Here is a 25,386-nt window from a genome sequence, read left to right as displayed (position 1 = left end):
TTAAAAACAATTCTAACAAATTCCAACATAGATACACAGTTTGTTTAGCAAAATTCAGGCTGGGTGCGGTGGTTCACACCTGTAATCCCAGCAATTTTGGAGGCCAAGGCGGGTGTATCACTTAAGGTCAGGAGTTCTAGACCAGCCTGGCCAACATGGTGAAACCCTGTCTCCACTAAAAATCAAAAATTAGCTGGGTGTGGTGGTGGGCCCGTAGTCACAGCTACTTAGGAGGCTAAGGCATGAGAATCACTTGAACCCAGGAGGCAGAGACTGCAGTGAGCTGAGATCACGGCACTGCACTCCAGCCTGGGTGACAGAGACTCTGTCTCCAAAAACAAACAGACAAAAACATTCATGAGGTTAATACCAGCAACTTCAGCTACCAATGATTATTAACTCTCCTTTTAAAAAATTGAAATAGATTTGACCTAGAGAAGAGAAAGGTAACTACACATTTTCTAGGACTTTCTGAGTTCCTCTCTGATATTCGTATCTTCCTTACCTGCAGAAGACAGGAATATTTCTGCTTATAGTACAACTTATTTTTTTTTTTTTAAACTGGCTAGTACCAGAAGATTTACAAATGCAAAATCAAACATGCAGAAATATATTTTTTGTCACAAGACAAAGAGCTTGGTTAAATCATACAAATGTAAGTTTAATAGTCAAAGGCTATTTTGAAAAGAATGCATACCTGCTCTTTGGATGGCACAAGGAGTTCTTCAATCATCATGCTGTCCCGTGCATAGGAGCTTCTGTTCAAGGTGTAAGACCTATCCGAACTGAAGGAGCGGAGGCTGTTGTATTTACAGTTAATCATTCAACAGTGGTAGATGATGATGAGATGAATAAAAAAAAAATTAATGCATGCAACTTTAAGAACAGGCAAGATGGCTAAAAATATCAACAAAAGTTGTTCTTGAAAAGACATAGTGAAAAGTAAAATCCCTTATATTTGAGAAAATGTCTTCAGTATAGACAACGTTATGATTAGATTTTGTTTAAAATTAGGCCAATTTTGAGAATATGAAATGCATGAAAACTTTGGATGTTTCACTATGAAGTTGAACCGACATGACAACTGAGAAGAACCAGATGATTCTAGACAGTTGGTAGATTTTTCTAGGACAAGATCTTATGTTAGAATGTCTCCTCTTTCTGGTCTATGTCTACTTGACATGTGCTACTGATTAGAATTATGTCTACTTTAAATGGGTCTGTTTATAAGTCTTTGGGACTTACTGAGAACTCTGGTTTGTTGTAGCTACTCATAGAAAACATCAAGAAGGAAGTAGTGTTATGAATACACTTTGCATGATCCTCTTTGCCATCTTCCTGGCTTTCAGGAAACATTCATATTCCTTGCATGGTTATTTGTTCTTCACTGCAAATATTCTTTCTTTGCTCTACTGTTGTCTTTCTTGCTCCTTCAACTGTTCTTTCCAGCCTCTGTAAATCCTCCATATGGCCCTTGAACTTCTCAGATGCAGGTACCCTGATGCCCTGATATGCCATCATCACAGTGACCTCTAAACTAAAACCCAATAGAGTCAGGGCCCTTGGGAGAACAGTTCTGCCATGTCACTCTCATGACCTTGCATGTATTCACATAAGTCATACAGGCAAAGACCAGAACTGAAGCTAATCTGAGCCTTCACAGGACACCCTGTGATCTTCCAGGAACCCAGAGGATGGAGGTTGGTGAGGAACTTCCACGAGACCATCTGCTACTCAGCTCCCCGTCTCACCTGGGAGGCTGCCATGAGATAGCTTTCATCACTTCCTCTTTCTAATGATGTATGAGGATTCCTACTCTGCTCTCCTTGGAATAGAGCTGCAGAATGTAAAACTATTTAGCTGAAGTCTAGAATTGGCTCCTCAGCAATGGAGAATCCCACAACTAGCATTGTAGACATCTAGCCCCTTTTGTTTTGGTGTCCTTTTAGGTGTAGGGGACAAGGATCATAAGAAGCCAGCACCTTTCACTTCTTCCTTTCACTGCCTATATAATTAAAAAACCATCTGGATCTAAAAGTGGCTTCTTGTATCTTTACCAGTGGAACCAGTCAGACTTTGGCTTCGGCCTTGCCTTTTGTGTGCTTGATGGGGAAATGAACAAAGACGACACACATCAGAGGTAAATAAATGATTCTTTGCATAAAACAATTTCTTTTCCCCACTGCCTGCTATACTAAAGAAAACCAGAAAGTGGGTATCCTTTTATCAAGGTACAGAGCCTCCCGATATTAGAGGCTTCATTCTAAGTGTCTACAAAGATAGGTACGTACATTCTTCTAGGATTGGGAGCCTTCACTTTTATCAGAATCTCAAATGGACCTCTCTTATCCCCAAACAACCATCATTCTACAGAGTCATTATTTAGTGTATTCAGCAAAACTTACTAAAAGGCCATCATAAGCCTAATTCCTGCACAGAGGAACTTATCTAGTAAGCCACATGACTCTGGCCACTTGCACAGTCAGGCTCTCCACGCCCAATCATGGGACCCATTACTCTGTTTTTTCCCCAGTTTCAATTGCAAGCCCTTCTTTCTGCCATTCCTGTTTCTAGTCTCTTACCTTCCCTCAAATACAGTAGAAGCTTCCTAAGAGCAGGAATTCTCTAACTCAACACTGTCCGACAGAACTTTCTCCTGTGAAGGGCATGTGCTAAATCTGAGCTGTCCAACAACACTGGCTACTGAGCACTTGAAATGTGGCTGGTGTGAATGAACAACTGAATTTAACTAATTTTAATTTAAGTAACTATAGGTGGCTAGTGGCTACACTATTAGTGCAGCTTCTAAGTACTCATAACAATGTTAAATTTTGCTCCAGTGGTGTGATTTGAGAGTCGCTGGCCACTGTCTGCATTAGACATTCATTTCTTCAAATTACGGTCCCCATGGCATGATATGTTAACACTGGTGGTATATGAAACAGTTTTCTACGTGGACAAACACTTAAAAGTTTTAAAGAATAATTACCTGTTCATTTTAATTTCTATTTCTAAATGTATCTAAAATTTGTTGATACTTTTTAAACATCTCCTCCTTCTTTTAATTTCTGAGTGCCAACTGCAGAACAGAGCCCAGAATTGGGAGCTATCAACAGAAAGGCCTAAAGATGTCCTCATTTTACATAATGTCTAAAGTTCCTACTTCTGATCATTCCAGACCAATTTAAATTAGACATATGGAGTCAATTAAACCCATCAAGCTTTACTGTGAATCCTGAATACTTCGAAGTACTTTTAGCCTAAAATTAAAGATTATTTGTATGGGGATCTAGAAAGCATTAAATTGTTTTTAACTAAGGCCAACTATTTTATTTGTAGCCATCAGTACACCCTAAGTGTTAAATATAGGAAGTGTTAGAAAAACATGCCCCAGAATTCTAAATTTATACTAATTTACCTAGCACAACTCAAATAAAACAGCAACCAGCAAACAAACAGCCCTTCACATCAGGACTTTTTCTTCAAACCCTGTGAAATTTCTTTAATTACTTCATGCACTATACAAAACTTGTTAAGGGAAAGAAATTCCTTAAGTATTTGATCAATTTTGCGTAAGTAATATTTATTATATACTTTCTAGTTTTCTTAAAATCACAAAATTTTTACTGATTTTTCTAAAGCTGAGCAGAAAAAAAGAAAGCACATCGCAGCACATCACAGCACATCACATTACAATAATAAAGAAAATAAAAATGAGAGCATGAGCCAGGAAAGGGAAGAGAAACACTATAAAAGTGCCATGTCTTCTTACCTTATCTTGGGACTATTTTAAAGTAATTTTAGACAACAAAAAAAAAACCAGAAGAGGAAAGCTTTAGATATAACATGATGTTAAAAAAAAAAAAAAAATTTAAAAAAAAAAAAAAAAAACCAGAATAGAAAGCAAAAAATCAGACAAAGAAAAAAGAAAAAAATGTTATGGTTGAATGAGTTACACATTTAATGTATTCCTTTTAAAATGTTACACTCAGAATATATTTTACTTGATAATACTCTAACAATGTGCTTAAAAATACTGGCTTTATAGAGTTTTAAAAATGTTTGCCTCTGAGCATAACATGAGTCATCAAAGTAAAAAAAAATGAGTTACATATAATAGCAACAAATAATAGTGCAATCAAAATTAGAAGTATGAAAGCCTTGGAATTATATTAAGAAAAAAATTACAGTGTGATATTCTGGTTTCCTATGTCACTGGAGGTCAGCCACTATAGTTTTCTACATAAAAATGATTGATCACAAAATGTGTCATATATTATCAGAAGAGAAGGCAAGCTAGTTGTTGGATTTCAAAAGCTATAAATCTCTAAGATTTAAACAAGATCTAAAGGATCTCAAGAACCTTAAAGGTTCTACATATTTTCCATTTTAACTTGTTGCTATCTTTGACCGCTTAAAATATTGCATATTTTTTTAAAGTTATTTTTCCTCTTTCTGTTAATGACACCTGCTACAATAAGACTTTAAGGCCTTTTATACGTGTATTTATAAGGCAAAAGTTCTACTAAGCTATGTGAGTTTCAAATTCCTACTAAAAAAAGACTAGAAGAAAAATCAATTCAATATCAATACTGGCCACACCAACTACAATGAGAATAAACTCCAGGGTTTACTTTGTGGGAAGTGCCATTTACTATTAGACAATGAAACTTTTTACAACAGATCCTTAAACTATAGGAAAATGTCCTCAGGGCTCTGGCTTAGAAGGTTTAATTATTAGCTTTAAAATAACTTCACTGTCAGCAAACACTCTGTTAATCCACACTAGGGCAAAGAAGTCTCCAAATTCTGCACAAGATTCTGTTTCTTTCAACAGTGTAAGAAAAGTCTGAGTCAAGGTTTTCCCATACAGAAGTTTTCCACTTCAGTTGTAAGAACTGAATTTGTCACCACTCCTGTCTGTGACTTTTGGTAAATCACTGTTATACTTCTAACATGTCCCTTGTAAACAAAATAATGGAACAGTTTTAGAAGAGATAGATACTCAAACACTTGGTGGACAACTTTAATAAACAACATAATTTTTTTCAAAAATGCTCTCTTTTAATCTTGAATTATTATTTCAATAACAGAGAGAATAGTGAACAATCTACACACGTATTTCTTACTTATTAGCAAATAATATTTTCTTTCAATATGGAACAAAACTTAATTTTGAAATATGTGACTCAGATTGGTTCTCCCAGTTTTGTCAGTGAGCTCTTTTGCTACTGTGCTGGAAGCATGACTGCAAAGTGGGAAAAAAAAGAACACACAATTAACATGGTCAATCACATGAAATTAACGACTACAAACCACAAAAGAAAACAGCAGAGCATGTGTATTTGCGTCGAGAACATTTCGCTAAATTCACATCTTCATCCAAAGAACACATTCTGGGATAATGTGAAAAATGAACATGATTTTGATTTATGGCAAATCATGGTTGTTTTAAATTAACTATGAAAGACAGCAACAATGAAGTACCTGGCAGAACGCGCTCCGAGACTAAAGCCCATGTAACCCTCTGCAGGCAGGGAATCATCACCCAGTTCCTTAAGGTCCTGTGGCCCAAGATATTTGTCTGTGTCCCCCGTCATTGCATCTTCACCTGCAGATGTAGAGAGCAAGCCCACATCAAAAGCTTCCCTTTTGAATGTGTCAGCTGTGGAGAAAATCACTCCTTTGATTATCAGCAAATCCCCCCATTATCTCATATTCACCTTCCCCTTTCCCCTGGATAATTTTTTGTAACTCCCGTTTAGAAGGAAAAGGTATAGGTAAAGGTTAGTACACAATTTCAAGAGTGAATTTAAGTAGCGGAAACAATTCCTGGTATTAAGTACGAATCTTAAAACATTATCCCTATCCCTTTGCTTCCCGGTAAGCCTCACCTGACTAGACAGGTAGATGTTTTATGTCAGAGTTCTCCTCACCTCACCTCACCCACAATGAGGGCAGCTTGTTTGAATGGACATGGATTACAAAATAAGAACCACCTCTTCATTACTGTTCTTGAAATTATATGTGGGAAGGAAACAGACATTTAAAAAAAAAAAAAAAACAACCGGTTTTCTCACACACAGGATTTCAGTTTGGGGCTTATGTAAGAAACTAGCAAGTTATGTGAACCATAACTTGCTCGGTTGGAGAGTCTTGGAACACGTCAATTTTGAAATGTTTCTAAACCTATCAAATTAACAACAGCCCAACTGTCCCAATGCTTGAAATCCACATGGAAAGCAAAGCAGCCTTCTCCAGAGATAATATTGGTGCTTTAGCACTTTGAAAGGACTATATAAATTGCTCTTTAATTATCAAGACAAAGAGTTAATTATGTGAAATACTTTTACCAGCTACGTATGCAAAACATGACCTCACATGGAAAAACCACATTCCAAGAGTGACAAGGCAGGGTTTTCAATTGTCTTTTGCCCTCTGGGACATTTCCCATCCTTCTCAAAAGGTAGCACAGGCTGCAGAAAAGTTCCTTCCCCACCCAGGCAAACTCTTACCCTCTTTCTGGACACAAGCTTCGCTGGCCAAGAGATTGCAAAAGTGTACATGTTGTGTGTTCTCAAAGGTAAGTGATTCATTCCCCCCACCCCCCCATACATTTTCTAATTCCTATATTAGGTACTGTTTACAATTTCCATTCATTTAAACTCAGGAAACCGCAAGAGCTCAGCTTTTAAACTACCAATCAAGTCTAAAAATACACTGTCAACTACTGTTTTTGCAAATGTAAAAACTAAACAGATCAACTTTCTACTGCTGCTACCCAGGACCAAGAGATTATTTTAAGTAACTATTTACGGCTAGGCTATTTGCACATTCACTGCATCTCAAACAAAAACAGCACACACCAAGTACAACTCAAAGATCTTACTCTGCGGTAAAGCCATTTCCACTAGGCTTGGATGATCAAATGTTTTCCTGATGTTTCCAGGAATTCCTTAAGCAGTGATTTAGAATCAACCTCCAAACCAGCTCAAGCAAACCAATCCCTGGTTTGTATCCACTCTCTTCACCACCGCTGAATTCCTCTCAGCATCTTGATATCCTCCTGGCAATTGAGGAATTACACATCTTTCCCCACTCAGGGTTCGAAGATTTTCAAAATTTCAGGCCTCCCAAAAAATCTTTTTTAAAAAAAGCCACTTAATTGAGATTAAGATCCTTTTGACCACTCCGCAGACATCCTTTTAAAGCTCCTTCTGATTGGATTAAAAACTCCTCTGGCAAGCCTCTAGCAGGACAGAATGGTGACATAAATGCAAGCCCCTGAGTTATTTGTATGTAAATATGAGGACTGCTCGGTGTAGACTTTCCGTAATTTGATACCAATGCGCGTTGCCTAGTCGGGTAACCGAGACAGCCTTCATGTAGGGAGAGAGGGCGAAGTGCTACATTTAATCAGGGGGTGACTCTTCTCAAATATGAATGAAGAAACAGCCAACCCAGGTAGAGGAAAAACATTAGAAGAAAACAAAGCAGTGGCCCAGGCAGCGAGTGGCACGGAGCTCCAGGCAAACTTTCAACTTTGTTCTCAGCTGGGAACACTGGGAGCCTCAGTTATTTATGGTCCCTGTCAGGTGGAAGGAGGGGAAAAAGAGAGAGGGAGGGCCTGCCCTTGAGTTGAGGTTGTGAAACCGGGGCTGAGGAAAGCAGCAGTGATTCCCACAACTCTCCAAGAAGCACTTTGCAATACACTAATTGCCGCTGCTTTTTATCAAGAGTTTGAAGAAGGGAACAGAAGTGAGACAAGTTGGAAAAAGCAAATGGGTGTTCTGCTTTATTTTTGGCCCAAGTTCTTTCAACTATTTAATATGGAGGGACTCACTGGTGCTCCTTCGAAAGGTCCCTGGTGGAAGTGCAAAGTAAAGGGAGAATTGGGGTTGGCTGGAGAGGCCTCTGTTGCCCCAGATAGGAGGCAGGGCTGAGTTCTGTCACTTTGCTGTTACATTGTTTCTTTCCCTCTCCACTAGTGGCCTGCCTTCTCAGCTGCTCCACCCTGTTTATGTTGGCAGTGGAGGAAAAAACTAGCACAGGACTTCCCCATCTTCCATCTGGGTACATTGGAGAGGCCATTTTTAATTGCTTTTTTTTTTGCTTCTCCACCGCCCCTGAGAATAGCTAGAGAATTGGGCTGGAAAGTAAAGAGTTTAGAAATTGTCTTGCTGAAGGAAGCACTCCTTTAGAAGAGCACATCTATCCCCTTAGAATGTTACCTAAATATACAGGAATCTGAATCTGTAGAACAGATAAAGTAGAGGGAAAAATCTATTTTCTCTGGATACACGCATAAATGAATGGATAAATGCATGATTCATGTAATATTAGGATGCTATGACACCTGGTGCTTTACTCCGATCAGCCTGACTGTAATCAACATGGTAAACACATGGAAATAGAAGGGAAGTCATTTATAATGTCTGGAACATATTGAAAACTATTCCCAAGTAGAGAATAATTTCCAACTCTAAAGAATAGAAGGGGAAGTCTTGTTTAAAGAGAAATGTCTGAATGTTCATTGGCTTTTTAAGTCTGGATTTCGAATCCAAACTACAGTACTGAGCAAAGCCTTATTCAAAAACTGTCATTCATTCCAATTTCTCAGCAAGGCCTGTGATGCAATGTTCCTTCCACTGACTTCTTGGCTATTTTTCCTTCTTGGCTATTCTTCCACACCCACCTTCCCTCCTGTTATACAGAATTTTTTCAGTCCCTTGAAGTCCTTAAACTCTTTAGACTTTGAGCCTTCACTAAGGTGTATTCTCTTGATAGAACCTTTATTGTTTTTTCCAGATGAACTTCTCTAATCTTTGACTCTTTCTAGAAGCCCTCGCACCCTCTACTCACCATTAGGTGTCCCTCATCAGAATGTATTGCCAGTAAACACATCTGTTTAGTCTCTCCTATTGGCTGGTGAGATCCTCTAGGTTAGGAGCCATATTCTTCGTGGGCCAGGTATATTGGAAGTTCTCATAAATAATCTTGGAATCCATGACTGATAATAAATATAAGTTATTTTTATTTTTATCTTTTAAATCTACATGTCATGGCAACTTAGCCCTCTTTTCAAATATTATGCTAAATGACTGGTATACAGTAAAATTTCAATGAAAGTAAGTTTCCATTATTCTTTTTTTTGTTTCCATTATTCTTTAGCCACACTTCTTAGACTTCAGAAATGGTCACTGTGAAACCAAAAGAAGTCTGGGGTAGGCGTGGGAGTTGTCAACACATTTAGCCAAAGATTAATGAAAATAAAATAGCCTTATAACATTAAGTAATTATCCACTTAGCATTTTAGAATGGTGAGAACATTTCTTAAAAGACATAGAATTTAGAAATAAAAGCAACGGTATTCTTTTAATGCTGTTTTGCACAGTAGGTGCTCTGGTTTCAAGCTATACCATGTATTGATTGGGTGACCATTGAAATACCATTTAACTGCTCTGAGTCATAGTTCCAACCTTTATAAAACTGGGAGTAATAAGTCTGCCTCTACCCTCAGGCCTCCTGGGGAGATTCAAATGAAATAATGCACAGAGTAAGGGCTTAATCAATAGTAAGTTACTATTATTCTGTGGCACAGCTTTTTCCAGTGCCCAAATATCTGAATGCATGAACTCAAATAGCATTTAAATTGCTACTATTTATACTGGTAAAGACAAAATCCAACGACAGCACCAAAGTGTCCCTGCTCTCCATTACTTATAATAAGCAAGGTACTGTGTTAGGTAATCACCAAATTTGTTGATGGAATGAATAAATGAACAATAACAACAGCAAAGTTCATTCACACTCCTTTCAATAAACAAAACATTCTATCATTACCATATAGTACAACACACTGCTGTACCAAAGATTAGAAAGGAATGAGATGAATTTTATTGTGTGATTTGTTAACTTTCTCTAATCCACTATATAATCCAAACACATTTTGGCTAGTGGCAGCTTCTAACAGGTGTGTATAAGCCAACTAAGGTAATTTTACTAAAAGATGACATGCATTTTATATCAGATATATTTAGCTTAAAAATGTTACCAAGAGTCAAATATTTTCACTTACTAAAAAGGAGTTGTGTAGGTTTATGTTATCTAGAGGTATTTGGTGCAGTGAAATAACAGTTGTGTTATAGAGGAATTTGACTATTTTTAGGCAAAGAGGATTTTGGTAGCTTGTCTTTAAAATGCCCTCCTCACCCCTACCTCTGATGAACTACGTTTCCTTCTATTCATGCCCTTGCGTAGTATCCCTACTTGAATCTGGGTTGGCTGAAATTTTGAACAGTAAAACTTAGCAAAGTGATTTTGAATGAATGAGTTTGTGTTCAAAGAAACCTTGCAGACTCCTCAAGTCTCTTGAAACAGTGGTTTGGGGGAAGCCAGTCCCAGTGTAAGAAATCTGACTATGATGATATCACCATGTTATAAAGAAGCTCAAGGTAGCCTATGGAGAGGCTGCTTAGAACCAGAGTGAGAGAGTCCAAGAAAGAGAGAGAGAGAGAAAAATGCCCAGCCAACGCTCAGCTGTTGCTGCCATCCTAGCTGAGGTATCAGACCTTTGGATGAAGACAACATCTTGGACATCTGGTCACGTTCCTCCACTTCAGCTGCTATCTGACTGCAATCTCTTAAAGGATCCCAAGACTCAGCTGAGCCCTGGTTAACTCACAGAACTGAGGGATATAATAAGACCTTAAATCACTGAATTTGGTGGGGGGGCTGTTATTTTGTAATAGGTAACCAAAACAAAAATGAGAAATGACAAGGTCCAAAGGTAAGCCAAAGGGGTCGCACTCTGGTTGCCTAATGTATCACTAATAAATTAGAGTTAGCTCTGTAGTGCAATAAGTGATGTGTATACATAAAGCCCAAGAGCACAGTAGCAAATGCCATTAGAGAAGGCCTCACTTACTTAGTATTGATTTGATGAATTTTGAAATATTTATTTATTTATTTTTATTTATTTATTTTTTTAGACGGAGTCTCCCTCTGTCGCCCAGGCTGGAGTGCAGTGGCGTGATCTCGGCTCACTGCAAGCTCTGCCTCCTGGGTTCATGCCATTCTCCTGCCTCAGCCTCCCGAGTAGCTGGGACTACAGGCGCCTGCCACAATGCCTGGCTAATTTTTTTTTTTTTTGTATTTTTAGTAGAGACAGAGTTTCAGTGTGTTAGCCAGGATGGTCTCGATCTCCTGACCTCATGATCCACCCGCCTCAGCCTCCCAAAGTGCTGAGATTACAGGCGTGAGCCACCGCGCCCGGCCTGAAACTTTTATCTTGAGTACTGATGTTCTTATTGTTAATGTACTTCTGTCAATAAATTATCAGAGCCTAGAAAATATTTAAAAAGAATACAAAACTCCCCAAATCTACCTGATCCCACCACTAACCAATTAATAAAAACGGTTTAGAGGCATTTTACTTCAACTACCCAGCAACCTCCTCTTCCTAGTCCTCCCTACATCGTGACTAGGCTGAAAGAAGATATGGCCTACACCATAATCAACCATTCAAAGATCCATCAACTTTGTCTGCCAGGAAAACAATACAAAATAGAAACATCAACAAAGGACAGAAAGAGAGTATATTAAACGATTATCAGGACTGTGGTGGGCTAAATAGGTGTACTCTCATTCCTTTTTTAGACTCCAAGTCAATGGTCCAGTATATTGTGTAATATACCCAACCCAACATCCTTGCAGTCTTTCATTATGCCCTCAGTGATCCTTTTTCATGTCGAATAAAGGAAATAGTTATTGGCCTAGTATTTAAAAGTGTTTTCTTTCTAGAAGTTCTTTTCTCTCCTTTTCTTCCCCCACGCGATCTACTTTTCTTCTAATCTCTTTCCATCTTAAAGACCTTAAGACCATCACCAAGGAAAACTTCTGTCACTTTTCCATGGACTGAAAGTTGTTTTCCCATCTGGCTGGAGATTGAGTCATAACGTTCCTTAAGATAAGGATACCAAATTGTATTGTTAGAAACTTTGCTCAGAAGTGTTTAATTCTGCTGTAAAATATAGAATCCCCCATTGTAAAGTTTAAATTAATAATTAATCGTACAGACCAAATAGTACAACCCTCCAAATTAACAGGATTAAAAAAGATTAGAAGGAATAAAGAGAAACACTGTCTCTATACTCTACTGATTTACTGGGAGTTGATTTCTTAATAGAACTCAGCAAATAGTCTAATACACAAGAGGTTAATGATCAAACTTGACTTAAATTTACTGTTGCTTATCCTTTAAAAAGTGATTTTCTTTGATCATACAGCAAAGAGAGGAAATGAAAACTACTGGGAAAATAAATCCTTTAACTATTTCTAGTCGGCATTACAGAACAGTAGAATCAGATCAATTATAATTAACACTAATATTTATTGAGCATTTACTATGTTTTAAGCACTGTTTGGTGTTTTATATGTGTTATTTCATTTAATTCTCACAATCTTGTAAAACGGAATTGTTATTTCCATTTCAAAATAAAACACAGTTTAGAGTGGTGGAATAAATACTCCAAGATGACTTAGAACATAGAGAAAATGGGATTCAAAATCAGTTGCTGTCACTCTAGAGCCCTTCTTTTAACTACCACAGTGGGCTGGCCATACAAAACTTAAGAAACTATTGAATGAATATTACAAGAAATTTGTAATCAAAATATAAGCTCCTTGAGGGCAGGGGGCTTTGTCTGTTTTGCTTCATATCATCGCCCAGAACAGAACCTGGCACATAGTAGGTGCTCAATAAATGTGGAATGAATGAAAAAGCAGTGATTGCCTTTCAAGATGGGAACTATATTTACTGGGGCAAAGAGGAGGGAGACTTACTTTTCACTGTAAACTCTTGTACCTTGGGAATTTTGTACCATGTGCATCTATTACCTATTCAAAAAATGAATACAATTAACAAAATAAAACAAAACAAAATATAGGGACTGCAGATAAGTCATATAAGCTCTACGTTCCATCCACCAGAAACAGTATCCAGACTTACATAAGTCTGCCATGTAGATACAAAGATGTGTAAGTGTACCAGTGGATATCCAGCAGTTAAGCAGAGGGAACACTCAATACTTTGATATTCTACCTTACATGCCGCTTTAAGAGATGGAACAGAAAAAGTGAAGTAACAAGGCAGGAAGAAGGAGATGCACACTATTAATGTGGTACTTCTAGTAGTTTCAGGGGTACGTATGCAGGTTTGTTACATGGGAAATCTGTATGTCACATGGCGTTTGGTGTACAGATTATTTCTCATCCACATAATGAGCATAGTACCCAATAGGTAGTTTTTCGATCCTCGCTTTTCTCCCACCCTCCACCTCCAAGCAGGCCCTGGTGTCTGTTGCTCCCTTTTTTTTTTTTTTTTTTTTGAGACACAGTCTCACTCTGTCGCCCAGGCAAGAACAGTAGCACAATCTCAACTCATTACAACCTCTGCCTCCTGGGTTCAAGCAATTCTCCTGCCTCAGCCTCCCGAGTAGCTGGGATTACAGGCACCCGCCACCACACCCATCTAATTTTTGTATTTTTAGTAGAGACAGGGTTTCACCATATAGACCAGGCTGGTGTTGAACTCCTGACCTCAGATGATTGAGCCTCCCAAAGTGCTGGGATTATAGACGTGAGCCACTGCACCCATCAAAGATTTATATCTCATTTAGAGACAGGGTTTCACCATATAGACCAGGCTGGTGTTGAACTCCTGACCTCAGATGATTGAGCCTCCCAAAGTGCTGGGATTACAGACGTGAGCCACTGCACCCATCAAAGATTTATATCTCATTCAACGTTTATACAATACATTCTCAGCCTAGAGAATCCCAATGACTATATTTGCTCACATTACTTTTCCCTTGATCTGATATTTTCATTCTCAAAAGAACAAGGAAGCAGGAGTAAGAAAAAGAAATTATGGTAGGATTAGGATCCTGATCCCTCGAACTTGGATTCTAAAAGTCTAATTCTAGCCCAGAGTTACCGAATAGTTGATGGGAACGTTAGTTAGATGCCAGATCTGCATGTACTTCTCCTTTCATTTTTCAGTTTGGAGCAAGAGCTTGTGTTAAGTAAGGTTTCCTGTGAATATTCTGAGGAGCGACAAAAAGCAGGAGGTGGTGTTTGGAGGATGGAATTGTGCCATGTACTTCAGGAGGTTCCTGCGTGTAGCCCAGGAACTTCTGTGTTGGGCTGGAGGACCTGCAAGCCTTGCAGTGGAGATGCTGCAAGCCCAGTTCATCTCTGTACCTTCTGGCAGGACTGGAGGCTCAGAGAAAAGCTGACAGTCCCATGCTCAAGGTATACAATAGAGTAGGCACTTACTTCCTGCCCCCTTCACTCTCCACCTCTCTTCTCAGTAGGAAGAAGGAAAGGGTCCTCACTGTAACCCTTGTTTGCCATCATATGCTGGCCATGGTTTTCATTCTTTCAAAACATAAAATAAGTGCTAGGATATACTTTTGACATGGTTTGGCTCTTTGTCCCCACCAAATCTCATGTTGAATTGTTATCCCCAGTGTTGGAGATGGGGCCTGGTGGGAAGTGATTGGATCACATGGGTGGATTCTCATGAATGGGTTAGCACCATCCCCTTGGTGCTGTTCTCGTGAGAGTGAGTGAGTGAGTTCTCGTGAGATGTGGTTGTTTTAAGGTGAGGGGCACCTCCCCTTCCTCTCTCTTCCTCCTGCACTGGCCTTGTAAAGTATTGGCTCCCCCTTTGCTTTCCGCTATGATTTTAAGTTTCCTGGGGCCTCCTCAGAAGCAGAACCTGCTATGCTTCCTGTATGGCCTGCAGAACCGTGAGCCAATTAAACCTCTTTTCCTTATAAATTACCCAGTTTCAGGTATTTCTTTATAGCAGTGTGAGAATGGATTAATACAACTTTCTTGCTTTCCTTCTGAAAATGGGTGGTAATTATGGATTAAGTTGAGAAAATAGTTAAATAAGCATTTAACTAGGTAACCGAAGAAGGCCGAAGAAGCGTGTTCTCATTTTAAGAGGTGCATGTGCCTCCTGTGGGAGGGCCATCAGCAGCATTCTGCCTTCCTGTCCCTAGTTCTAGGTGCTCGTGAGAGCCTGGCATTGTAGGTGGCCAAAAAAGAATCAGGTTTGAATGACAAAGTTTGCACACCTCTGAAAGAACAGCAAACTGCCATTATTCATTCTACAGAACAAATGACTCTTTCTGCTTAAGCTGTTTTTTGAGTACAAACTCAGTTTGATTCTTTTTCTACCTGTTCATAGGAAAAACCTGAATTCTCTTTCCTTTCTGAGATGGGTTTGTTTATTAACCCAACCAAGATCACGGAGGACATTTTTCATCGCTCTGCCTGGAAAAGTTCCAACACTGAGTCATGCATGCTTACTTTAGAAACTATATCTAGCCTGGATTAAGGAGCAGTAAAGTGCTATACAGGTTTTAAACAGAAGCACAGCTAGACACAAATATAAAGATAATTCAGGTTTTTCCTATGAAGAGGCAGAAAAGACAATGTTGGGACAGACTCTAAAATGTCTTCATATTCTTTCTTATTAGTACTCCTTAACTTGGATACAGAAATTCCTTTAGTCCTCTAAGTAAGATTAAACACCACACTGACTTGGTCAAAGGAGCACTGAAGTCTAAAGACAGAATGCAGGTAGAATGAAGTACAGGATTACTTACACTGTTCTCATTATCTAAAATCTAAGCCACTTGTGAAGAAGACTAGACAATGAACTAATTGCTAGCCACAAACTAGCCCTGGAAAATCAGGCACAAAAATGTTCGTTCTCACTTGCAGAGAAACTAGGTAGCTAAATTCCAGGTGGCAGTGTCATGACAGCTGGTTTGTCCTATTCATTCTTCCTTAGCTATTTGTCTAGCCTCAACCCCAAATCCAGACCTCATTATTCTTGCCTCTTCATTGCCTAGGCGCACAAGGACCACGAGTACAACAGAGGAACACGTTCACCACTGTTCCCAGGTATAAAGAAGTACCAGGCTCATGTATAAACAGCGATTTTGGCCTTTTCTTTCCCTTACACCCAAATTGCCTATCATTGTGCCTGGCAGTAAACACCCATTTATTGGTTTGCTTTGTATTTCCAACCTATACCCCAAAGATGTGTATACACGAGGCAAAGACACATGGGGCCTGTCCTCAGTTCTCATTCTCATTAGGGTTCTGACTTGCCCCTCCCGATTTGGACATCTTGCCCAGGCTCCTCCCACTCCTCTTGCTCCCAGCTTCCTGTGCACCACCCTGTCTTCCCCTTGCTCATTCATTCTCACTGTTGTGTTTGCTGAGCTAATGAGGGGGTTACAGGGTGGTCACATTACGACACACTTCCACAGGAAGCAGGTTAGACTTTTCAGGTAGATGGAAGGGACAGACATGATTCACGGGGAAAAGTATTCAAAATTACAATTTGTTTGGGGCAAATAAAAAAACCACAACAGCCTATTGTTTGCAGTTAAACAAGCACACAATTCCTTGGAGTCTGTTAAATATCTCACAGGCTGCTCTAGCTGCTCATTCTGTCATAGCTTCTTGGAGGAAAAAAATATACTCGCTATGACCTTCCCTACCTACACTAGAACTCCTGTCTTCTGTGTCTATATCCAGGATATCCCGTATGGCATGGCAGCTGCTGAGGTCACCAAGGATTCCCGTACCCCTTATTTTGTTTTGTTGTTGTTTGAGACCAAGTCTCGCTCTGTCCGCCCAGGCTGGAGTGCAGTGGTATAATCTCGGCTCACTGCAACCTCCGCCTCCTGGGTTCAAGTGATTCTCCTGCCTCAGCCTCCTGAGTAGCTGGGATTACAGGCACCCACCACCACGCCTGGCTACTTTTTATATTTTTAGTAGAGACAGGGTTTCGCCATGTTGGCCAGGCTGGTCTCAAACTTCTGATCTCAGGTGATCCACTCGCCTCAGCCTCCCAGAGTACTGGGATTACAGGTGTGAGCCACCATGCCTGGCCTCCTATACCACTTGTGCTCTTTTGATTGGAGCTTCCTAGGAAAGTTCCTCCCAGCCTTCCTTTAGCACCCACTCCTCAGGGTTTTTCCCCTTCATCCTTCACCACTTTCTCTTCATGTTAATTAGCATTCTTTTTCCTCTTATGTGTGCCCAGAGTTTTCTAGAACCGCTTCTCTTCCTCCTTGTGTGCTGCCCTGGGACCTCATCTGGTGCCCGGCGTCTGCACCCTTGTCCCCACTCCTATGTGCTGAGCTCTCATGTGGGGGCCTGTGCTTTCCTGTCTCTGATACTTTGACCAACAAGTTTTCTAAATATGAAACACCTCTTCCCGATCCCCATCCTTCTACCCCTGCAAAATTTCTGTGTGTCCAAATCCTATCTATTCTTTAAAATGCCTTTCAAGTTTGTTTTTGAGGTCTTTAATAATCTCCCTGTCTTTTTAATTTTCTTGTCACTTGATCTGTTATTCTCTCATGGCACCTGATATGGTTTGGATGTCTATGCCCTCAAAATCACATGGTGAAATTTGAGCCCCACTGTTGAAGGTAGGGCCTTGTGGAAGGTATTTGGGTCATAGGGGCAGATCCCTCATGAATGGCTGGATGCCCTCCTTGTTGTAATGAGTGAGTACTCACTCTATTTGTCCACACAACAGGTAGTTGGTTGAAGAGCCTGACACCTCCTTCTCTCTCTCTTGCTCCCTCTCTTGCCATATGACATTCCTGCTCCCCCTTTTCCTTCTGCCATGAATAGAAGCTTCCTGAGGCCTCACCAGAAGCCAAGCAGATGCTGGTGCTATGTGTATACAACCTGTAGAACCGTGAGCCAAATAAAACTCATATATATATCTCCCCCAGTCTCAGGTATTTCTTTCTGGCAGTGCAAAACAGGCTAACACAGAATCTCGAGTAGAAAGTCTAAGTCAAAAAATTATAAATGCAAATTCCAGTTTCCGTAACTGTGTGAACCTGAGCAAATATCTTAAACTCCTTGAGACTGACTCCTTAATGTAATTAGGCCTAATAATACTTTAAATTAGGGTATTAAAATAGGACATAATGGAAATTAGGAGTAAAAATAGTATTAATAATGCTGTTGAATACTTTGAGAGAAGTAACAAAGATGAAGCACCAAATAAGTAACATTTCCTGAGTTCTTACCACATGCCAAGTTCTAGGCTAAATGCTTTTTATGTGTGTCATTATATATACTTTGAAGGTCTGTCCCCTCCAAATCTCATGTTGAAATGTGATCCCCAGTGTTGGAGGTGGGGCCTAGTGGGAGGTGTTTGGGTCATGGAGGCGGATCCCCCATGAATGACTTGTGCCATCCCCTTGGTAAAGAGTGAATGCTCGCTCTATTAGTTACCGTGAGATGTGGTGTTAAAAAGAGCCTGGTCTAGGTTTTTAAGATTCATTCATACTGTTGTATATAATTGAAGTTCCCTCCTTTCCTCTCTCTAGCTTTCTCTCTTGCCATCTCTCCTTTATGAGTAAAAGCATCCTGAGGTCTTACCAGAAGCAGATGGATGGGCAAGGACAGATACAATGTAGAAGAAAAAAAAAGTGTTCAAAATTATAATCTGTTTTAGCCACCATGCTTCTTGTACAGTCTATAGAACTGTGAGCCAAAATAAGCCTCTTTTCCTTATAAATTATCCAGCCTCAGATATTCCTTCATATGAATGCAAAACAGACTAGCATAGTATTCAAACGTACAATAACCCAACCGTTATGGGGCTCTTATCTAAATTACCAGACAACATCTATACTAGAAGTACAAGGATTTGAATATCAGCCCCAGCACTTATGTTGTGTGACCTTAATCAAGTTCCTTAATCTTACTGAAACTTATTTTCCACATCTTTGAAATGAAAATGACAACGGCTCCAGTTTAATCATTGTGAGGGTTAAATTACATAATGCATGAAATGTGTCTAGCTTAATGCCTAGCACATAGAAAGACTCAATAATGGTAAGTACCATTATTGACCAACAAGTTTTCTAAATACTTTGACACTTTGACCAACATGTTTTCTAAATATGAAACACCTCTTCATGAAACAAGAAAACTTGTTGGTCAAACTTGTTTCTGATGGTGAGAGTATTAATTTATATGGAATCCTGAGAGGGGACAGAGACACAGGTAAATGTGTGGAATTAAGCCAGTGGATGCATTCATGAATGAAGGTACAGATGTATACACCCTAAGACCTATGACAGGGACCAGGACAACTCTGATCCTATGGCACTGACTAGTCTAGTTTGAAAGAAAATATAAAAAGTTAACCATGAGTTGGCAAACTACAATCCATGGGCCAAACCCAGCCTCTAGCCTATTTCTGTAAATAAGCTTTATTAGTTTCACACAATCAGGCTGGTTGGTTTAGGTATTTTGTACTACAAAGGCAGGGTTGAGTAGCTGTGACAGAGACCAATACAGACTAAATATTCAAAACTATTTACCACTGGCTCGCTATAGAAAAAGTCTGCTGACTCTTGAAATTAATGACTAATAAAATGCGATGAGTGTTAGGATGACATAAAAAAGCATAAGTAAAAGGAAAATGGAAAGGGGGTAGCCAGGGACCATATCATACAGGACTTACTAACCATGGCAAGCTACTGAAATTACTCTAGATGCAATATAAAGCCTTGGGTGGGTTTTAGCTTTGTATCTGTACTACTTTAGGGGTGTATTTATATTATTTGTTTGGCTTGGTTACTTTTGTTACAAAATACAGCAACCACACAGATAAGAATATAAAATATAAATATACATTTTAGCAAACTGTTATAAAATAAGCACCACCCAGGTCAAGAAATAGAACATTATCAGCACCTCAGAAGACTCACACATCCCCTACCACAAGCACAGGCCAGGCCCCTCTTATCTCCTCAAGGTAATTGCTTTCTATATATTCTTTTCCTTGCTTAAAAATCTCACTAATTTTACCAGTATAGTTTATTGTCATCTGGTTTTGATGAATTCTGTTGTCTTTGCATAATATACAACTCAGCAATACTTCTTCCAGGTTTACATCCTACAGAAATGTATGTAGATGTGTATCAGGAAACTTATACAAGAAGGTTTGTAGCAACAGTTCAAACTCGAAACAACCCACATTCTCATCAACAGTAGAGTGGATAACTCAATGTGGTACAGGCAGACAATGGAATATTATATAGAAATGAAAATGAATGAACTTCAATTATATACAACAGTATGAATGAATCTTAAAAGACTAACTATAAGCTCTGGATGGTTTTAAGCTAAGGAGTGGAATAAAATGATCCAGTGTATATGCTTAAAGGCTTATGTGGATGCTGTGCAGAAAGCTGAGTCTACTGGGTAAGAGGAGAAGTGGAGATCTGTAAGGAGGCTCCTGTAGTATTCCATGTGAGAGATTCTGGTGGCCTGGATGGGGGTGGTGAAAATGGAGATGGAGAAGAGAAGAGAGATTTGAGATGTATTCTAAAAGTAGGACTGATATGACTTGCTGATGGACTGGATAGAAGTGCTATGGGAAGACAGAACGCATAAAACTCAGATTTTGCCTTGGGCAATGGAGCCATTTATTGAGATGGAGAAGGGTAAGAAGAGACACTATTTTCAAGGGGTATGTTTAGGTATCTTAAGGTGACTTAAGGTATCAGAACCTAAATGAAAATGTACATAGCTGCATAAGTGGACAGTGTGGGTGATAATCACTATATAATTCCAATTACAAAGACAGGATACCAATGATGGAATAGACTTTGCTCCCAGTCCACAGAACTTCTTTAGCTGGTAATTCTTTTAAATTCATCAACTATTCCTTGAGATGCAGATATGCTTTGGGAGAGTCATTATAAAGCTGTTTATCAACTTAAGACATAACCTAGGACTGTGTCATTAAAAAGGAGTTGAATGGAAGGAAAAGGTAGCATTGTTGGCAGTTTTCATCTTGCTTCATCTCAGAAACCTGCAAAACTATCCCTTGAGTATGCCTTCAAGTTGATGCAACCAATCAAACATGTATTGAAGATCTCTGTGTGCCAAGCAGTGCACTAGGTTCTTGGAATAAAACAGAGAATAAGATTTAGTCTTTGCTTCTGGTATTTTAAAGTTACCATTTTGGCTTTATCCCTGAGAGATGCATGCAATTATGTAACATCTGTCTGAAAGGCCAGTTGTAAGCAGAGAAATCTTCAGGCAAAACACTAAATGATATAAGAGGTTCTTGTAAAACGATAAAATTTCAGGTGAAGAACAATTTCTGAAGCTGCTAAGAACAGTGACTTAACGAAACCAAACCCTTGAATCACCTGAGGGCAACCTGATTTCCATAGTCTCTTTCCAGATCTATTAAGCTAATAACATAACAGTCCTATTTATTTAGGATGATTAGGATATTACGGTAGCAGGAGAGTCCTAGACATTTGGCAAGAGGAGGTCCTAACGAATCTTTTCCTGGTGGCCTTCCTCAGATCTACCTTCACGTTTCCCAAAGTAATTCACCCTACGTTTTTGGGTTTTGGATTGTGTCAAGTCAAAATCTGCTTATTCTTTCCTAATGAGAATACACTGATACGTTTACTAAAACTACTGGCTTTTAGTTCTTAAAATCTATTTGAAATTATGTTTATATTTATTTTACTTGAATTTTCATTTTGGTGTATATAGTTCTTTTGCCAAAATAAACAGAGGAAGGTTCTCTAAATATTTATTATTATTGTAAAGGGGAGGAAAGGTAGAGAAAGATGGCTGAATAGAACACCCCAGCGATTGTCCCCTCACAGGAACCCCAAACTGAACAACTATCAATGCAAGAAAGCACTTTCATAATAACAAAAAAATTAAGTGAGCAATCACAGTACCTGATTTTTAATGTAATATCAAGGATAGAGGCATTGAAAAGCTAGGAAAGACAGTCTTGCATTATCTACACCACCCCTCTCCCAGCCCCAGGCAGCACAGCATGAAGAAAGAACCTGTGGGCTTGGGAAAGAGAGCACAAAATGAGTGTGCAACATTGCATTGGAGCTCAGCGCTGCCCTGTCACAGTGGAACACAGCACAGGACAGAATTCTGCCAGTTCCCACGGAAGGAGCATTTAGGACAGTGCTGGGCCAGAGGGGAATCCTCCACCCCAGAAAGAGGAGACTGAGTCCCAGCCAGCTTCACCATTGGCTGACTAAAGTGGCTTAGGGATCAGAATAAATTTAGGTAGCAGTCAGGACACAAGGACTGCAGTCCTTGGGTAAGCCCTCATGCTACACTGGTCTTGGAGGTTGTGATAGTTAATACTGAATGTCAATTTGATTGGATTGAAGGATGCAAAGTATTGTTCCTGGTTATATCTGTGAGGGTGTTGCCAAAGGAGATTAACATTTGAGTCAATGGACTGGAAAAGGCAGACCCACCCTCAATCTGGATGGGCACCATCTAATCAGCTGCCAGCAAGGCCAGGATAAAAGCAGGTAGAAGAACATAGAAGGACTAGACTGGCTGAGTCTTCTGTTCTCCATATTTCTCCCGTGCAGGATGCTTCCTGCCCTCGAACATCTGACCCCAAGTTCTTCAGCTTTTGGACTCTTGGACCTACACCAGTGATTTGCCAGGGGCTCTCAGGCCTTTGGCCACAGACTGAAGGCTGCACTATCGGCTTTCCTACTTTTGAGATTTTGGGATTCGTACTGCCTACTGCGTCCTCAGCTTGCAGACGGCCTAACTGTGGGACTTTACCTTGTGATTGTGTGAATCAGATCTCCTAATAGACTGCCCTTTACATATCACATCTATCCTATTGGTTCTGTCCCTCTAGAGAACCCTGACTAATACAGAGGTGGCAGACTTCAGGTGTGACACCAGCTGTGGTGGCCAAGGGTGTGCCTGTGTCACTCATCCCCCAATTCCAGGCAGTACAGCTCAGGGACTTGTTACACTTGGAGAAAGGAGAGGGAAGAATACAGAGAGCTTTGTCATGTAACTTGGGTACCAGCTCAGTCACACTAAAATAAAGCACCAGGGAGACTCCTGAACCTCCTGACTCTGTGCCTTTGTTTCTGGACAGTGTTTCTAGACCCACCCTGGACCAGCAGTGAATCCACTGTCCTGATGGGACAAACCCCATTCTGCTGAATAAAGTGGCTTTGACCTGGAATAAACATCGGCGACAGCCAGGCAGTAGTGACTACAGGCGTGGGGTGAGCCCCAGTACTGTGCTGGGATACAAGGCTTTACATGTGACCCTGTGCAGTGCCAGCTGTCATGGTCATTAGAGTGACTGCCTTATCCCTCCCTCAACTCTAGGCAGTCTGGTGCAGAGAGAGACTTCTTTTGCCAGAAAGAGAGGGAAGAGTGAGAGACTTTTTACCTGGTAACCCAGGGAATTCTCCCTGATTTTCCCCAAATCTACCAAAGCTATGTATCAAGGAGTCTGTAAGAGTTGCAGCATTCCAGGGCTTAGGGCACTCCCTAGTGCTAAAACGGCTGCAGTTACCATAGGCTTAAGTCACAACACTCAATCCCTTTTGAATTCTTGGAAAGTCCTCTCAAAAAGGATGGCTAAAAACAAGCCTATACTGTAAAGACTGGAATAAATACCTAACTCTTCGATGCCCAGGTATCAACAAATGTCTACAAGCATCAAGGATGTCCAAGAAAACATTACCTCACCAAATGGACTAAATAAGGCATCAGTGACCAGTCCTGGAGTGATGGAGATATATGACCTCTCAGATAGGGAATTCAAAATAGCTGTCTTGAGGAAGCTCAGTGAATTTTTTTTTTTTTTTTGAGATGGAGTTTCACTCTTGTTGCCCAGGCTGGAGTGCAAGGGCACGATCTTGGCTCACTGCAACCTCCGTCTCCCAGGTTCAAGCCATTCTCCTGCCTCAGCCTCCTGAGTAGCTGGGATTACAGGCATGTGCCACCATGCCTGGCTAATTTTGTATTTTTAGTAGAGACAGGGTTTCCCCATGTTGGTCAGGCTGGTCTCGAACTCCTGACCACAGGTGATCTGTCTGCCTTGGCGTCCCAAAGTGCTGGGATTGCAGACAGGCATGAGCCACTGCGCCCAGCCTTTTTTTTTTTTTTTTCCAGAAGGGTTCTCACTCTGTTGCCCAGGCTGGAGTGTAGTGGTGCAATCACAGCTCACTGCAGTCTTGACCTCCTGGGCCCGAATGGTCATACCACTTAAACACTGCAAGTAGTTGGGATCACAGGTGTGTGCCACCATGGCCAGCTAATTTATTTTTATTTTTTGTGGAGACAGAGTCTCTCTATGTTGCCCAAGCTAGCACAATGCACTTCAAGATAACAAACAGCAGAATTTTATCAGATAGATTTAACAGAGATAAAAATAATTTTTAAAAGTCAAGCAGAAATTCAGGATTTGAAAAACTTAATTGACAAACTAAAAATGCATAGTCTCTCAATAGCAGAATGGATCAAGCTGAACAAAGAATTGATGAGCATGAAAACAGGCTCTATGAAAATTCAGTCACAGAAGAAAAAACAAAAAAATAAAAAAGAATGATGCATATACCTACAAGATCTAGAAAATAGCCTCAAAAGGACAAATCTAAGTTATTGGCCTTGAAGAGAATGGTGAGACAGAGAGAGAGGGAGAGAGAGAGTAGGGGGGAAAGGCGGCGGCAGGGAAGGAGGGAGGGAAATCAGGGTAGATCATTTACTGGAAGAAATAACAACAGGGAACTTTACAAACCTAGAGAAAGATATGAATATCCAGGTATAAGAAAATCAAAGAACAAGCAGATTCAACCCAAATAAGACTACCTTAAGGTACATAGTCATCAAACTCTCAAAGATCGAGGATAAGAAAAGGATCCTAAAGGCAGTGAGAGAAAAGAAGCAAAGATAAAAACTTTCCCAGACAAACTAAAGCTGAGAGATTTCATGAAAAATCAGGCATATCTTATAAGAAATGCTAAAGGGAGTTTTTCAGTATGAAAGAGAAGGACATTAATGAGCAACAAGAAATCATTTAAATGCATACAACTCACTGGTAAATGTAAGTACACAGACAAATACAGACTACCCTGACACTGTAATTGTGGTGTACAAACCACTTATACCTTTGTAGGAAGACAAAAAGAGAAACCTATCAAAAATAATAAGTACAGCAACTTTTTGAGATGAATAGTATAAAAAGATATAAATAGAGGCAACAAAAGTCAAAAAGTGGGGAGGATAAAGTTAAAGTGTAGAGTATTTCATTTTCTTTTTGCCTGTTTCCTTTGTAATCAGAATGAAGTTGTCATCAGTTTAAAATAAATGATTATAAGGTGTTATTTGCAAGTCTTATGGTAAGCACAAAAACCTATAATAGATATACAAACTATTAAAAGCAAGAAATTAAACATACTACCAGAGAAAGCACTTTTTTTTTTTTTTTTTTTT

At 39.7% G+C, this 25,386-nt stretch overlaps 1 protein-coding gene across 1 annotated transcript in view; it reads right to left on the bottom strand.

Annotated features, from left to right (window-relative positions):
- The window catches only part of ANK3 (ankyrin 3, node of Ranvier (ankyrin G)), a 272,063-nt gene that overhangs the window by 107,215 nt on the left and 139,462 nt on the right, over window positions 1-25,386 (bottom strand). Inside the window, exons 24-25 of the mRNA XM_011953463.1 lie at window positions 5,488-5,611; window positions 698-800 (exon numbers count right to left, since the gene is read on the bottom strand). Of these exons, the coding sequence (XP_011808853.1) occupies window positions 698-800; window positions 5,488-5,611 (227 nt within the window). The remainder of the gene's footprint in view (window positions 1-697; window positions 801-5,487; window positions 5,612-25,386) is intronic.

This window comes from Colobus angolensis, unplaced genomic scaffold, assembly GCF_000951035.1.
Source record: "Colobus angolensis palliatus isolate OR3802 unplaced genomic scaffold, Cang.pa_1.0 Scaffold361, whole genome shotgun sequence".
Classification (NCBI taxonomy): Eukaryota; Metazoa; Chordata; class Mammalia; order Primates; family Cercopithecidae; genus Colobus; species Colobus angolensis.
The sequence above is the reverse complement of the archived record's forward strand: the minus strand, read 5'-3'. Positions and strand labels throughout refer to the sequence as shown.